Source organism: Silurus meridionalis, chromosome 14 (genome assembly GCF_014805685.1).
Source record: "Silurus meridionalis isolate SWU-2019-XX chromosome 14, ASM1480568v1, whole genome shotgun sequence".
NCBI classification, from domain to species: Eukaryota; Metazoa; Chordata; class Actinopteri; order Siluriformes; family Siluridae; genus Silurus; species Silurus meridionalis.
The window spans coordinates 20,576,747-20,591,687 of record NC_060897.1 but is presented as its reverse complement, the minus strand read 5'-3'; the positions used below and the strand labels follow the sequence as shown (position 1 = coordinate 20,591,687).

At 36.9% G+C, this 14,941-nt stretch overlaps 3 gene segments (V, D, J or C); all 3 read right to left on the bottom strand.

Moving 5' to 3' along the window:
- Positions 1 to 8,209: 8,209 nt before the first annotated feature.
- Positions 8,210 to 9,865, bottom strand: LOC124396577. The segment is given in 3 exon segments: positions 8,210 to 8,251; positions 9,337 to 9,641; positions 9,735 to 9,865. Coding segments are annotated over 3 exon segments (390 nt in total).
- Positions 9,866 to 12,477: 2,612 nt separating this feature from the next.
- Positions 12,478 to 12,948, bottom strand: LOC124396470 (the record flags this gene model as incomplete). The annotated part of the segment is given in 2 exon segments: positions 12,478 to 12,791; positions 12,881 to 12,948. Coding segments are annotated over 2 exon segments (360 nt in total), but the record flags the coding sequence as incomplete, so codon positions are not given.
- Positions 12,949 to 13,931: 983 nt separating this feature from the next.
- On the bottom strand, positions 13,932 to 14,457 carry LOC124396493. The segment is given in 2 exon segments: positions 13,932 to 14,259; positions 14,369 to 14,457. Coding segments are annotated over 2 exon segments (351 nt in total).
- Positions 14,458 to 14,941: the final 484 nt, after the last annotated feature.

The following is a 14,941-nucleotide window of genomic DNA, read 5'->3' as shown; positions in this document are numbered from 1 at the left end:
GGTGCCTGTCTGACCCAAACCATGCCATAGCTACTAAAGGTAAATCCTGAAGCTGTGCAGGTCAGTTTATGAGACTGATCAGGTTTGATGATCACTGAATCAGACTCGATCAGTGTCTGACTACAGCAATCTGAAATACAACAAAACACAAAATAAAGTGAGAAATAAGTATAGAAAATCATGAACATTTTTCTTTATATAAAATAAATATTAATACTAACATTGAATGAACATTGCTAAAGTAAAGTATCTCAAAACTCTTTCTAGTCCCATCTCAAAAAGAAACACAATTCCTGTTGCTGGAAATGAACACAAACTGCTGCTGTGTTCTCGAGCTGAATGTAGCAGCATAAATGGTTCAAAGGCAGGATTTGGTTTGCATGACACACCCACTAGAGACGACACTCTTATGCTATTAACTGCAATTTTTGTAGGCATTTGCTAGCTGGTCTAAATACTCCAGCTGGCTTTATTACAGTGTGTTTCACATAAATACATGAAGTTTTCTGATTCTGTAAAGTTTTCAGTGAAACTCTTTAAATCCTTTAATAACTGCACATAGAGAGAATATTGTTGTAAAGATTGATAAAAAAAAACTTGTATCCTTTATAAATGCAAGGAAACATTATGAGGCATGTAATTGTAATATTTACCTAATATTTAATATTAAGTATGACATGATGTACACTGAAGTGTTTCACTGATACTCCCAAGCACTGGTCTTGCAGTCACATTAAACATCTAACTACTACAGCAGGTATCACTTTTTAATATCCGGCTACCATGTAATTTTACACTTCATTCAATTATGCAAACATCCCCATGTTTACTTTAATAAAACTGCAGCACCAAAAAGAAGATCCCACCAGCACTGCTTCCACTTCAACCATGTTGCCAGTTTAATTCATGGTGCTGCTCATAGCTACCTCCTGTAATTTCCCACATCTGTTTAGGTCTCCATTGTTGTCCTTTGTGTAATTGTTATTGAATGAAATTTGGGGAGGTACGTTTTTGCAGCTGTATTTGGTGCAATTGATTTTGCTCAGCCAGGTCATGTGATTGTCGACAGCTTTGACAATTGCATGTAAAGTGTCTGTTGAAATGTTTGACTGATAGCAGCTATTCTACAAATTGCATCCGACATGCTACAGGAAAGGTGCAGTGGATTAGATTTGTAGCAGTGGAGGCACAGGGGGCACAGATTCACTAAAAAACAGGTCCAGCATCACTCAGGACACGTCCAGTAACATGGTGACACTCGGCTGTGTATTAATAAGAGTGAATGTGGAATCAGCTGAAAGAACAAAACCTCTCAGTACAACTGCGTACCTGTAGACACAAAGATACAATACCACTGAGACAATAACTGTGCTGTTCCTTAATGTTGGGAGTGAATATGTTTTTAATTTATTGTAGTACTGAGTTGAATTACTGTGAGATGAAGGTTGTGTATGTGTTTGTGTAGGAGTCTGACATTTTATTTTACTTTGCTTTAGTTCATCAACTTTGAGAAACAAAACCACACTAATGACTTATTTCAAACAAACAGATCTTCCACATTAGATATTCTTCTGCATCATCTAGTGTTTGGTTGCAGGCTGCTGTGTGAATTTGTTCTGTTCAAACCATCTAACTTGTAAAGAATCTGAATGCTGCAGTAACACTTCACCTTTTTACAATGAAAGAACAATTTCCAGTCTATAAAACACCTTAATTTGTTTCTGGATTGTAATAAACATTAGACATGAGCAGTTTATTATCCACAGTATGAGAGTGATTATTCATCTTGTGTTTGAACAGATGTTCTATAAAATGCTGTGTGAAAAATGTGTGTGTGGTTTTTGTACAGCTGCTTCCTCAGTTCCAGTCACTGTGTCTGTTCGGGCGCAGTAATAAACCGCAGTGTCCTCTGTCCTCAGACTCTTGGCCTCCAAATACTGTGTGCTTGCTGGAACGTCTTCTGTCATAATGAACTGGTTTTTCACAGACTCTGCATATGTTGCAGCATTACTACCTGTGTTCATCCTACCAATCCATTCTAGAGCTTTCCCTGGTTTCTGTCGTATCCAGTGCAAATAATTGCTTGTCATGGAATATCCACTTATTTTACAGGAGATTTTCACAGTTTCTCCAGGTTTCTTTACCACAGCAGGAGACTGGTCCAGTCTGATCTCAGCACTGCAAAAACCTGCAAAATAAAACAATCCCAAATAATCATCAATGCAGTCAATCCTACACTCAGTGAGAAACATATAAAGATGTCTCAGATACCTTGTGCTATCATGAGTATAAAAATGTACTGCTGAATGACGCTCAGCCCCATAATCAAACTCTGGGATGTTTGGAAGCTCTGGAATTCAGTTGGGTGAAATGAGCTTTAACTGAGTAACAAGCTGATTATTTATGCAGAGCAGATTAAAACAGGACGGATTTGCATTGACGTCCTTTTAACCAATAGAGTCTGGTCTAGAATATGAACATCCACAAGCTGATTTTGCATGAGGTAATGATGAGAGTCATGTCACAGTTTACACTTTCACCAGTTTACACCAGTTCAGCTTAGTTGATTATAAAAATTGGTGTACATGCAAGTAAACATCTAAAATTTAGATATTTTCTTTATTTTAGAGATTATTAATTGACAGATTTTATATAATGAATAAATAACTTTTCTTTTTTCTCATAAATGTTCTCTTTATCTGTTTCAACACTTGAATATTTAATGTAAATGTGTACATTTGTAGATGTTTGTAGGCACTGTCTATATATAATTATATAATATAAAATATAAATGTTGAAGTTGTCTGAATTAATATGTTGGGTGTGATATTGCTGTTGTTATTCAGATGAAGCCTCTGCTCCTGGCTCTAGGAGATAATACTTGTGTCTTTTCTCATTTCAAGCAAGTGTTATGAGTTGTACCTCAGAAAAAGTGAGCTACTGCCCCCTATAGGTGAAAAAACATTTTCACTTTGTTTTTCTTTCTTGCAGATGAGTGTTTTGGACTGAGCGGAGTGTGTGGTGCTTCTATCACTGATACCAACATCCACTTTACACAGCTCTGATTTAACAACCTGCAGTTTTGCACAGTAAAACACAGCTGCATAGTAATACACTGGGCATTCAAACCAACCAGCTTCATGTATACCATGTACTTGGAGTTGTTTCTGGTGATTTCCAAACGTCCATAAATGTGTTTGGCTTATACAGTTTTACTGGCATCATACCAGATAACCACAATCCATTTCCAGTGCTTTTCCAGCTTCTTGTATGATCCAGTGCATGCCAGAGCCACCAAAGTTAAACCTGGATCCTTTACAGGAAAGACTCAGTTTCTCCAGGTTTCTTTACCACAGCAGGAGACTGGTCCAGTCTGATCTCAGCACTGCAAAAACCTGCAAAATAAAACAATCCCAAATAATCATCAATGCAGTCAATCCTACACTCAGTGAGAAACATATAAAGATGTCTCAGATACCTTGTGCTATCATGAGTATAAAATGTACTGCTGAATGACGCCAGCCCCATAATCAAACTCTGGGATGTTTGGAAGCTCTGGAATTCAGTTGGGTGAAATGAGCTTTAACTGAGTAACAAGCTGATTATTTATGCAGAGCAGATTAAAACAGGACGGATTTGCATTGACGTCCTTTTAACCAATAGAGTCTGGTCTAGAATATGAACATCCACAAGCTGATTTTGCATGAGGTAATGATGAGAGTCATGTCACAGTTTACACTTTCACCAGTTTACACCAGTTCAGCTTAGTTGATTATAAAAATTGGTGTACATGCAAGTAAACATCTAAAATTTAGATATTTTCTTTATTTTAGAGATTATTAATTGACAGATTTTATATAATGAATAAATAACTTTTCTTTTTTCTCATAAATGTTCTCTTTATCTGTTTCAACACTTGAATATTTAATGTAAATGTGTACATTTGTAGATGTTTGTAGGCACTGTCTATATATAATTATATAATATAAAATATAAATGTTGAAGTTGTCTGAATTAATATGTTGGGTGTGATATTGCTGTTGTTATTCAGATGAAGCCTCTGCTCCTGGCTCTAGGAGATAATACTTGTGTCTTTTCTCATTTCAAGCAAGTGTTATGAGTTGTACCTCAGAAAAAGTGAGCTACTGCCCCCTATAGGTGAAAAAACATTTTCACTTTGTTTTTCTTTCTTGCAGATGAGTGTTTTGGACTGAGCGGAGTGTGTGGTGCTTCTATCACTGATACCAACATCCACTTTACACAGCTCTGATTTAACAACCTGCAGTTTTGCACAGTAAAACACAGCTGCATAGTAATACACTGGGCATTCAAACCAACCAGCTTCATGTATACCATGTACTTGGAGTTGTTTCTGGTGATTTCCAAACGTCCATAAATGTGTTTGGCTTATACAGTTTTACTGGCATCATACCAGATAACCACAATCCATTTCCAGTGCTTTTCCAGCTTCTTGTATGATCCAGTGCATGCCAGAGCCACCAAAGTTAAACCTGGATCCTTTACAGGAAAGACTCAGTTTCTCCAGGTGTTTTCACCACTGAATCAGCAGGAATATACTCGAGACTCTGACACTGAATACCTGCTACACAAAAGAAAAACGTGTTATTATAGATAATAACCAAATGTAATATATATTTAAAATTCAGCATGAGAACTCACCAATGAAGCTGATTAGTAGCAGGAACTCTGGATTTACATCATGATGTAATGATGGAATAAATGTGTAAGTCATGATGATGTAACAGGTGGGAAAAGCAGCCACACCTGTTTAAATTGTTTAAACACAATCACATTTCACTTGACTTTTTATCTAAGTCAAGTCAAGTCAAGTCAAGTTTATTTGTATAGCGCTTTTCACAACAGACATTGTCTCAAAGCAGCTTTACACAAATCAACAGTGATGGTGAATGGTGTGAATTTATCCCTGATGAGCAAGCCGTGGCGACTGTGGCAAGGAAAAACTCCCTTAGATGTTATAAGGAAGAAACCTTGAGAGGAACCAGACTCAAAAGGGGAACCCATCCTCATCTGGGTGACATCAAGAGTTTGATCATAAATCTTTCAACAATACAGAACACTGGACAGTGAGAACTAACATGATTACAGGAGTATAAGATTATAAGTGATGTTCTTTCTGCAGTCTTATACAGTCTATATGGTTAGTAGCTCCGAGTTTTATGAGCTCAGCATTTGTGATCACCACAGATCCAGCATCAGCTTCTCCATGCCAGAGCCTTTAGACACTCCAGGAGGTCCAATGTCAAAACTCCACACATGTAGCGGGATCCAAATGGCACTGGTACGTCTCTAGATGGTTCGGGATGTTTGTGAGTTCGGCATCTACTTCTTCAAAGGTCCGTAATCATCACGAGGTGGGACGTGACTGGAGCTGGCCAAACCTCAGGGTGTCTCGGGATGGGGAGAGAAAGAGAAGCAGTGGAGAGGAATTAGCATAGCTGCTGTTCATGATATTAACAGCACAAGTTGATAATGTGCATGTGATCAGATGTTCTGGAGCACAAGGTTATGATATGTGATGTGTGTTATGTGTAGGCTTTGCTAAAAATATATGTTTTTAATCTACACTTAAACTGGGAGAGTGTGTCTGAGCCCCGAACACCGTCAGGAAGACTATTCCAGAGTTTAGGAGCTAAATGTGAAAATGCTCTACCACCTTTAGTGGACTTTGCTATTCTAGGAACTACTAGAAGCCCAGAGTTTTGAGATCTCAGGGAGCGTGGCGGATTGTAGCGTGTTAAAAGACTGGATAGATACATGGGAGCCAAACCATTTAGTGCTTTATAAGTGAGAAGTAATAGTTTGTAGTCTATTCGAAACTTAACAGGAAGCCAATGTAGGGACGATAAGATCGGGGTTATGTGATCATATTTTTTTGACCTTGTAAGAACTCTGGCTGCTGCATTCTGGACTAACTGAAGCTTGTTTATTAATGACGCAGGACATCCACCTAGTAACGCATTACAGTAGTCTATTCTGGAGGTCATGAACGCATGGACGAGCTTCTCTGCATCGGATATGGACAACATATTTCTTAACTTAGAAATATTTCTAAGGTGAAGGAAGGCTGTTTTTGTAACTTGATTGATGTGATTTTTGAAAGACAAGTCGCTGTCTAAAATAACACCCAGGTCTTTTACCGTTGAACTAGTGGTTACAGAACATCCGTCTAAATGCAGGTTGAGATGCTGGAGCGTCTGTATACTAGTTTTTGGTCCGATGAGCAAAATCTCAGTCTTATCAGAATTTAAAAGTAGAAAGTTATGGGTCATCCAATCTCTTATTTCTTTAACACACTCAGTTATTCGAGTTAATTGAGCTGTATCGCCTGGTTTAGATGAAATATATAGCTGAGTATCATCAGCATAACAATGGAAGCTAATTCCATGCCTTCTAATAATATTTCCTAACGGAAGCATGTATATTGTGAAGAGCAGGGGTCCTAGAACTGAACCTTGCGGCACGCCATAATTTACTTGCATTAGCCTGGATAGCTCTCCATTTAAATCTACGAAATGGTAACGATCGGACAGGTAGGATTTAAACCAGCTTAATGCCTGTCCCTGAATGCCGATGTAATTTTGTAAGCGATCTAGGAGGAGATCATGGTCTATAGTGTCGAATGCAGCACTAAGATCTAGTAAAACCAACAGCGAAATGAAGCCTTGGTCTGAAGCTAAAAACAGGTCATTAGTTATTTTAACTAGAGCAGTTTCTGTGCTATGATGGGGCCTAAAACCTGAGTGAAGGCAATGGATGGAGAAAGATTTTGTTGTTGATATGATTATTATAGTTATTATTCTGTGAAAAAGGAAACTAAATCTGGTAAATCTGTTTTCAAAATGTTCTTTCATTCTGAATTCATTGTTCTAGAATAATCAAACAAATAACCAACATTTTTTGTTGTAAATTGTTAGATTTGAATATGTGTTGTGTCTTGTGGACTTTCTGTTATATTGTACACTGTTTGAGGTGTTTTTGTACAGGGATGTTGTTAATGTGTATCACTGTGTGGGTTCACGAGCGCAGTAATACACAGCTGTGTCTTCAGTCTGAATGTTCTGTCCTGTTAATATTACTGTGTTGCTGGACGTGTCTCTGGTAACCTGAAACCTGCTTTTTAGTTTTTCACTGTGGGCAGTGCTACCATCACCACATATAACTCCGATCCACTCCAGAGTTTTTCCTGTAGGATGTCGTATCCAGTGTGTACAGTAGCTGCTATCAGTTAATGAATATCCTGACACTTTACAGGTCAGAGTCATTGACTGACCAGGGGTTAATACTGTGGATCTGGTCTGGATCAGCTCAACACAGTGAACACCTGTTAAAGAAAAGCTCTGTTCATGTTGTGCTGTAAATAACCAAAACTGTATTATATGTTAAATGTAGAAACACTTACAGTGTACAACTGCCAGCAGCGGCAGCAGCAGTAGTGATGTAGAGATCATGGTGTGTTTTGAAGCAGAATCAGTAAAAACTCTTGCTCTGTGTTGCTTAAATATGTAAAGGGTAACAACATTTGCATAAAGACACTCCTTATCTTAGGAGACATTTGATGCAATCCTGCATATAAGTATCAGTATCCATATTAACGTGATGATTATTCCCATTCCATACACAGATTTGTTTCTGTGCTCTGTAAAGAGACATTTACCAATAATGGAAGTAGTATCCCGTTATAATCAGTTTTCTGACACAGAAAATTCTTTATTTTTAAATTAATTTTAAAACTGACAAACCAGAGGCTCGAGAGGCAGCAACTGTTTATAGCTTTAATGACAGAAGTGATGACAGGAACTTATTCTGCAGATGTTCCACAATATTCAACTGTAACTGGATTAAATATATAAAGTGCTCATAAAAATAAAATATCATCAAATTGCTGTGAAATGAAGCACTGTGGGATGTGATGCTACTGGAAAACAGGAGGGTGAATTTAGGGTGTTAAAAAAATCCTTTTTTACGGTTCATTTTAAATTAATCGAAATATTAGTTGAAAATCATTCATGTGTCTCTCAATATCTTTTATAAGGAAGTAAATGAGGGAATATTGTAGATTAGGGATAATTAATATAAAACAGAAGATGGGCTTTAAAAATGTTTTCACCAGATGAAATGAATCAGCTGCACCACTGATATTTTTGTACAGTGTTTCCTCATATTTCTGCTACTGTGGTTCGTGCGCAGTAATACACAGCTGTGTCCTCTGCTGTCACACCAGAGAGTTTCAGATACACCACGCTGTTGGAATTATCTCTGGTGATTTTTTCCTTCAAATGATTAACTGTAACCAGTGCCACTGCCATCAGTAGAGACACGTCCCATCCACACCAGTGGTTTGTTCTTCTGCTGTTTGATCCAGTGCATTTGGTAGCTTCCAAAAGTAAACCCAGATCCTCTGCAGGCGAGACTCAGAGTTTTGAGTTTTGAGTTGAGAACTCACTGCTGAAGCTGATCAGTAGCAGGAATAAGGAGAGTGAGATCTTCATGGTGAGTGATGATGAGATTCGACTGCTCCACTCAGCTCAGCTGCACATGAATACTGCATGGACACACATTTGCATCATGATGTCATAATGTAAACAAGTGATTTTTACAGAAATAAAGTCATTTTGAGGTAAAGCACATGTACAAGAGTTTATAGAAATGGCTTCTTCACTTTATTTTGTTCTTTTATTAAGGAATATGATAACAGAGAGGAGTAATGCTGTACTTGCTGATTGTGTTTTATATGACTTCAAAACTAAAAAGCAATTATATGGTATGGAGCAACAAAGTACAACAGCGCCCACTATATTTCCCCATGTGTTCACATGTGGATTAAACTGTTTGATTTACAGTTCAAATTAAATTAATCTAAGTTTTCAGAATAATCCAAGTGTAGAAATGAACAAGTTACACAATAAACTCTTTATTCTGTCAAACACCTGATTGAGGTTCAGGTGAAGAAGTAATCAGATATGGACAGTTTAAATGTCTATAATGCTCCTGAACTGCAAAATTAATATTGCATTTAAATTAAGAAGCATGTTGGGAGTTCGCACTTGTGCAGGACTGGTACTGTATGTGCTTGGATAAAGTTCACACAATTTATCTAGATTTTTCTGTAAAATAAAACAACTAAACAGAGATTTAAAACATGATGAGCACTGTTCATGTAGGACTTTGACTAATGTTCATGAAGAAACATGACATCACACACCAAACTGATAAAATGTTGCATTTCTTCTTTTGCTGATGAACTGTTTTCTGTACAGGATGTTTTTGTATAGGGATGTTGGTGATGTGTCTCACTGTGGGGCCTCCAGCGCAGTAATACACAGCTGTGTCTTCAGTCTGCATGTTCTGTCCTCGAATTGTTATTGTGTTAGTAGACGTGTCTCTGGAGATGCTGAACTTGTTTTTCAGTTTGTCACTGTAATATAGACTCCCACCGCCACTGATGTACCCAATCCACTCCAGAGTTTTTCCTGCAGGTTGTCGAATCCAATGTGTATGATAGCTCGTAACTGAATATGAAACCTTGCAGTTGATGGAGAGACTCTGTCCTGGCTGGACTGTCATGGAAGCAGGCTGAGTCAGTTCCTCACCATGCACATCTGTGGAGGAAAACACATGGTGAAATCTCACACAATATACACTGCACATTTATTGTTCTTGTAGTAAATGAATGAATTGGATAAAACACTCACAGGAAGCAGCTGCCAGCAGGAGCAGTAGAGATGTAGAGAACATGGTGTGTGATGTTTGTACTGGGGTCTTCTCTGTTCTCCAACGTTTAACAGAGTTTAACCTTCACATCACATAAATAGAGTGATGTCCAGAACTGACTCTTAAATTTGCATATCTGCTGATGATGGGAGGGAAACATATTTAAAACATATTTAAATCATGAGGAGATTCATATTATAGAGGATCAAATGTTGTCAATGACAGAAACGGCTTTACCAACTTTTCTATTTATGGATTAATAATAGAGGAAGGATTAGATACTATATTTTACTCAACTTATTTATCAGGTTTCATTTGCAGATAGAATTTAGTTTTTCATAAAGGTGCAGTAGAAGTGAAGACATACTGCATTTCCTGCCAACTTACAAACATGTCCACATTCACAAAAAATCACAACTAATAATATTTAGTTAATTCTTCAAACAGTAATAAGTCTAATCAGTCTGGTTTCATGGCACAATGAAATAATAGATCTTTAACGTTTTAGTTTTAAACAATGTTTTTGTTTTTATTAATTTTGCTTTCATGTTTGTCTTCTGCCTTTAGCCACCAGCCAGAGATAATTAAAAGAACAGACTGAGAACACACTGTTGATGAAAATGTGAGTTTGTCATGTGACTAGAGCAGGAGTGTGTTTTTGTATTGATGTCTAAGGAGAAGTATCACTGTGTGTCTCTAGCGCAGTAATACACTGCAGTGTCTTCTGTCCTCATGCTGTTCATCTGCAGATACACCTGCATCTTACTGTTGTCTCTGGAGACGGTGAAGCGGCCGTTAACTGCACTGGAGTAATACTTGCTAGAACTATCAAAGCGAATATTTGCAACCCATTCCAGCCCTTTTCCAGGTGCCTGTCTGATCCAAGCCATCCAGTAGCTACTAAAGTCAAATCCAGAAGCGGTGCAGGTCAGTTTATGAGACTGATCTGGTTTGATGATCACTGAATCAGACTCAATCAGTGTCTGACTGCAGCAATCTGAAATACAACAATACACATATTACAAAAATTACACAAAGTCTGAGATAAAGTATGAAAAAATCATGTAAGGTTTACCAATAAATTCATAAATATTACTAACATTGAATAAACATTGCTAAAGTAAAGTAACTCAAAACTCTGCTGAGTCCCATCACAAAGAATGAAAACAATTCCTGTTGCTGGAAATGAACACAAACTGCTTTTGTGTTGCCGAGCTGAATGTATCAGTATAAATGGTTTAAAAGCAGGATTTGGTTTGCATGGCACGCCCACTACAGGGATAAAAGAGTCACAGAGAAATAGCCATGAAGAGAAAACACTTACTTTAAGTTTCACACTCTCACGTAATTATCTGCTATTTGAGGAGGCCTTCAATCTTCCTGCGACCTTTATTACAGTGTGCATTACAGAAATACATGACTTTAACTGATTCTACATAGACATTGTATATAGAGAGAATATTGTTGTTACTGCTGTGTTGGATCTGAGTGAAGTGAAGCTGGAGAATAAAAAATTGTGTATCTCCTTAAATGTAAAGGAAACACAACCAGGCATATAAATGATCAAATATGATGTGATTGTAATTATCACTGACATCCAGTCAAAATAAATTGCTAATTCTAATACGTCTAATCATGTATGTACAGATGGAAGACACAGCTGTGTATTATTGTGTGTGATAAAATGACACAGTGATGTGCATAACCAGAGTGCCTGTACAAACACCATTTCATCATCATCATTGCATTGTAAAGACAGAATATCATAATGTTTACTTTCATACCTTTATATTTTTTTAATCAGTAAGTTGTTTGGTAATTCAACATGCTGTAAAACTATTAAAGAGTGGAGCATAAAGAAATGTGGATTATTCATGATTAATTAATAAGATAAGCATTGCAGCATGTGAAAAGAGGGATCACGTGCATAAAGCAACAGATTAAAATTTATGTTTACACACACTGCTGTCTAGAGGCATGAACATTTCAACACTGCCAAATCAGGAAGAAATTGGATACAAGGTTACTTTAAAACGTTTACAAAAATATTTTGTCTTCATGCTCTAATGCGTCTTCATGACAAAATATTCTTGTATACGCTTTAAAGTAATTATGGTATTTTAAATTACGTAAGTTATCAGGACACCAAATGGAATCTTTGCTATGTTTCCACACGGACGTTTAATGAGGTGATACCGGAGAAACTGCACCTCTTATAACGTTCATACTGATTACAAGATCTGAGAATATTTGTATTCCATGTAAAAAAAAATTATTTAAGACTTTTCGAGCTTTTTATCCATATATTTTTTACATTTATTATGTCTCTGAGGCAAATATTCACTGAGATTCAGGATGTTTTATGTGTGTGTTTGTGAAGAGAGGAGACAGAGATGGCAGAAAGCCCACCCTGTCTGTTTTCTTCACTTTATAAAAGTACAGCGTTTTGTTGTTATTATGAGTGAATACAAATAAAAGTGGTCCATTTACATATTCGAATGATGTATTGCTCTTATCTGTACGATCAAAAAAAGACAGTAATTTATGTTAATTTTAGATTATTTCAATTGAACAGCAAAGAAAAAAAGGAAAAAAAGAATAGACCTTGAAAGATATATTTTAAAACAGATTTCGATAAATAATAGTCATGTCTTGTGAACATTCTGTTATATTGTACACTGTATGAGGTGTTTTTGTACAGGGATGTTGTTGATGTGTATCACTGTGTGGGTCACGAGCGCAGTAATACACAGCTGTGTCTTCAGTCTGCATGTTCTGTCCTGTTAATGTTACTGTGTTGCTGGACGTGTCTCTGGTAACCTGAAACCTGCTTTTCAGTTTCTCACTGTAGTAAGTGCTACCGCTACCACATATCTGTCCGATCCACTCCAGAGTTTTTTCTGCAGGTTGTCGTATCCAGTCTGTACAGTAGCTGCTATCAGTTAATGAATATCCAGACACTTTACAGGTCAGAGTCAGTGACTGACCAGGGGTTAATACTGTGGATCTGGTCTGGATCAGCTCAACACAGTGACCACCTGTTAAAGATAAGTAATTTACATGTAATAAAAGCAAAAAGCTGTAAATAATCAAAACTGTATTAAATGTTAAATGTAGAAACACTTACAGTGTACGGCTGCCAGCAGCAGCAGCAGTAGTGATGTAGAGATCATGGTGTGTGTTGAAGCAGAATCAGTAAAATCTCTTGGTGTGTGTTGCTTAAATATATAACAGGGAAGGACATTTGCATAAAGACACTCCTTATCTTAGGTGATATTTGATGGGAATGTTTTCTCATATAGACAAATCCATCTCTCTAATGTCTAATCTGCAATTGTACATATGCAGTAATCAGACAGTTTATATTTCACATGTATGTTTTAAAAATTTTCCATCATTCCTGTTTGATGTTATGTTTCAGCAAATCAGAAGCTTGAGACAGGTGTGAATTGGGACATTATGGACCTTCATGTGTGTTCAGGTGAATAGGAAACCACACTAGACTTTAAGAAGAAGAAGAAGAAATAAGGAATAAAATAGCAGGGGGCGCTGTTTCAGGAAAATTAGCAGTGAAATGGTGGTGGGATGAGGCAGAGTTCCAATTTAAAATCTCTCCATCCTGAAGATTCAGAGTTACAGCTTCATTTAATAATTTATTGTCATTTCATGTAGTGTATTAATTTGATAATCACATAAAAATGTGACTGTAAGAGTCGGTTCTATTGTTCTATGAGTGTCAGTGTTTTCAGAAGCTTTAACTGCTTTCTTTATTGGTTACAGAGTCTAGAGAATTTAAATGAATTTAATCATTGGCTCTAAAAAATCCTTTATAATATTCTGGTTTTATTTCAGCAGTTTGGATTATACAGCCTGGTTTCATGACACACTGATATAATAAATCTTGTTTTAGGGCAAGGTTAGGGTTACATCTTAGTTTTAAACAATGTCTTTGCTTTTTCTTCAGTTTGCTCTCAGGTTTGTCTTCAGCTTTAAGCACCAACCAGAAATAATGAAAAGAAAAAAACTGAGTATTTTACAGAGAAATTTTGAATGTTAATGTAGAAGGAGAAAAGGAGAAATAAAACCACTTTTGTTAATAATAAATGTCTGTGGGGTTCAGTTTCCTGCTGAGGGAATATTCAGCTCATGAGGACGTGTTTGTGTAAGTTGTTGTACAGCTCTGCAGTCTGTTGTGTCAGTGTGAGTCTCGTGCACAGTAATAAACAGCCGTGTCTTCAGCTTTCAGACTCTTCACTTCTAGATACAGCATGTTTTTATTGGTGTCTTTAGTGATGGAGAACTGGCCCTGTAGAAACTGAGAGAATGCTGTGCCAGTGCCACTGTCAATGTATCCAATCCACTCCAGTCCTCGTCCTGGTTTCTGACGGATCCAGTGCATGTAGTAGCTGTTCATAGAGAATCCAGAGACAGTACAGGACACAGTGACTGACTCTCCAGGTCTCTTCACCACAGAAGCAGAGGAGGTCAGGGACTGTCCATAACAATCTGAAAGAGGAAAGAAGAACATGATTATGTTGTTATAATGTTTATAAACACAGAATGACTCACTAAATTTAACTCTAGTAATCATCACCTGAAAAAGTCTGAAACTTACAGGAAATGAGTCCAAATAAAATCCAATACCCTAAAATCATCCTTCTCTGAGATGTGCTTTAATCTGATTGAAAGTGGATGGGAGTGATATCTATCACAGAGCTCACTGGAAACTAGAAGAGACAAGAACATGCTGTTTATAGGCGACTCTATTTGAATAGGGAGTGTCCATGACCACTATGGATGGATTAAATCCACAACCACAAGCTGCTCAGTGCAGGGATGAGTGTTCAAAGTAAAACCCTTTTAGATATTCAGATATTTTTAATAATTAAAAAAAAAAAAAAAGATTTATTACAAAAAGTTAATTACAAACATTTCAAGATAATAACAGTTTTGGTTAAGCAGGATGTCAGAGAAGGTAGATTTGATTTATTTATTTGTAAAAAATCAAACAACAAATCACCTCAATTATGTCCTGTGTAATATGAGAGTAATGATGCTGGATGCAGTCATAGATAAATTTACAGAGAGAAACAGATTGTGATGGACTGAAACGGTGCGCAATGAGAAGAAAATATATTGACATTTCACCAAATAGATAAAAACTAAAGTAAAGAGCCTGTTTTGAAAT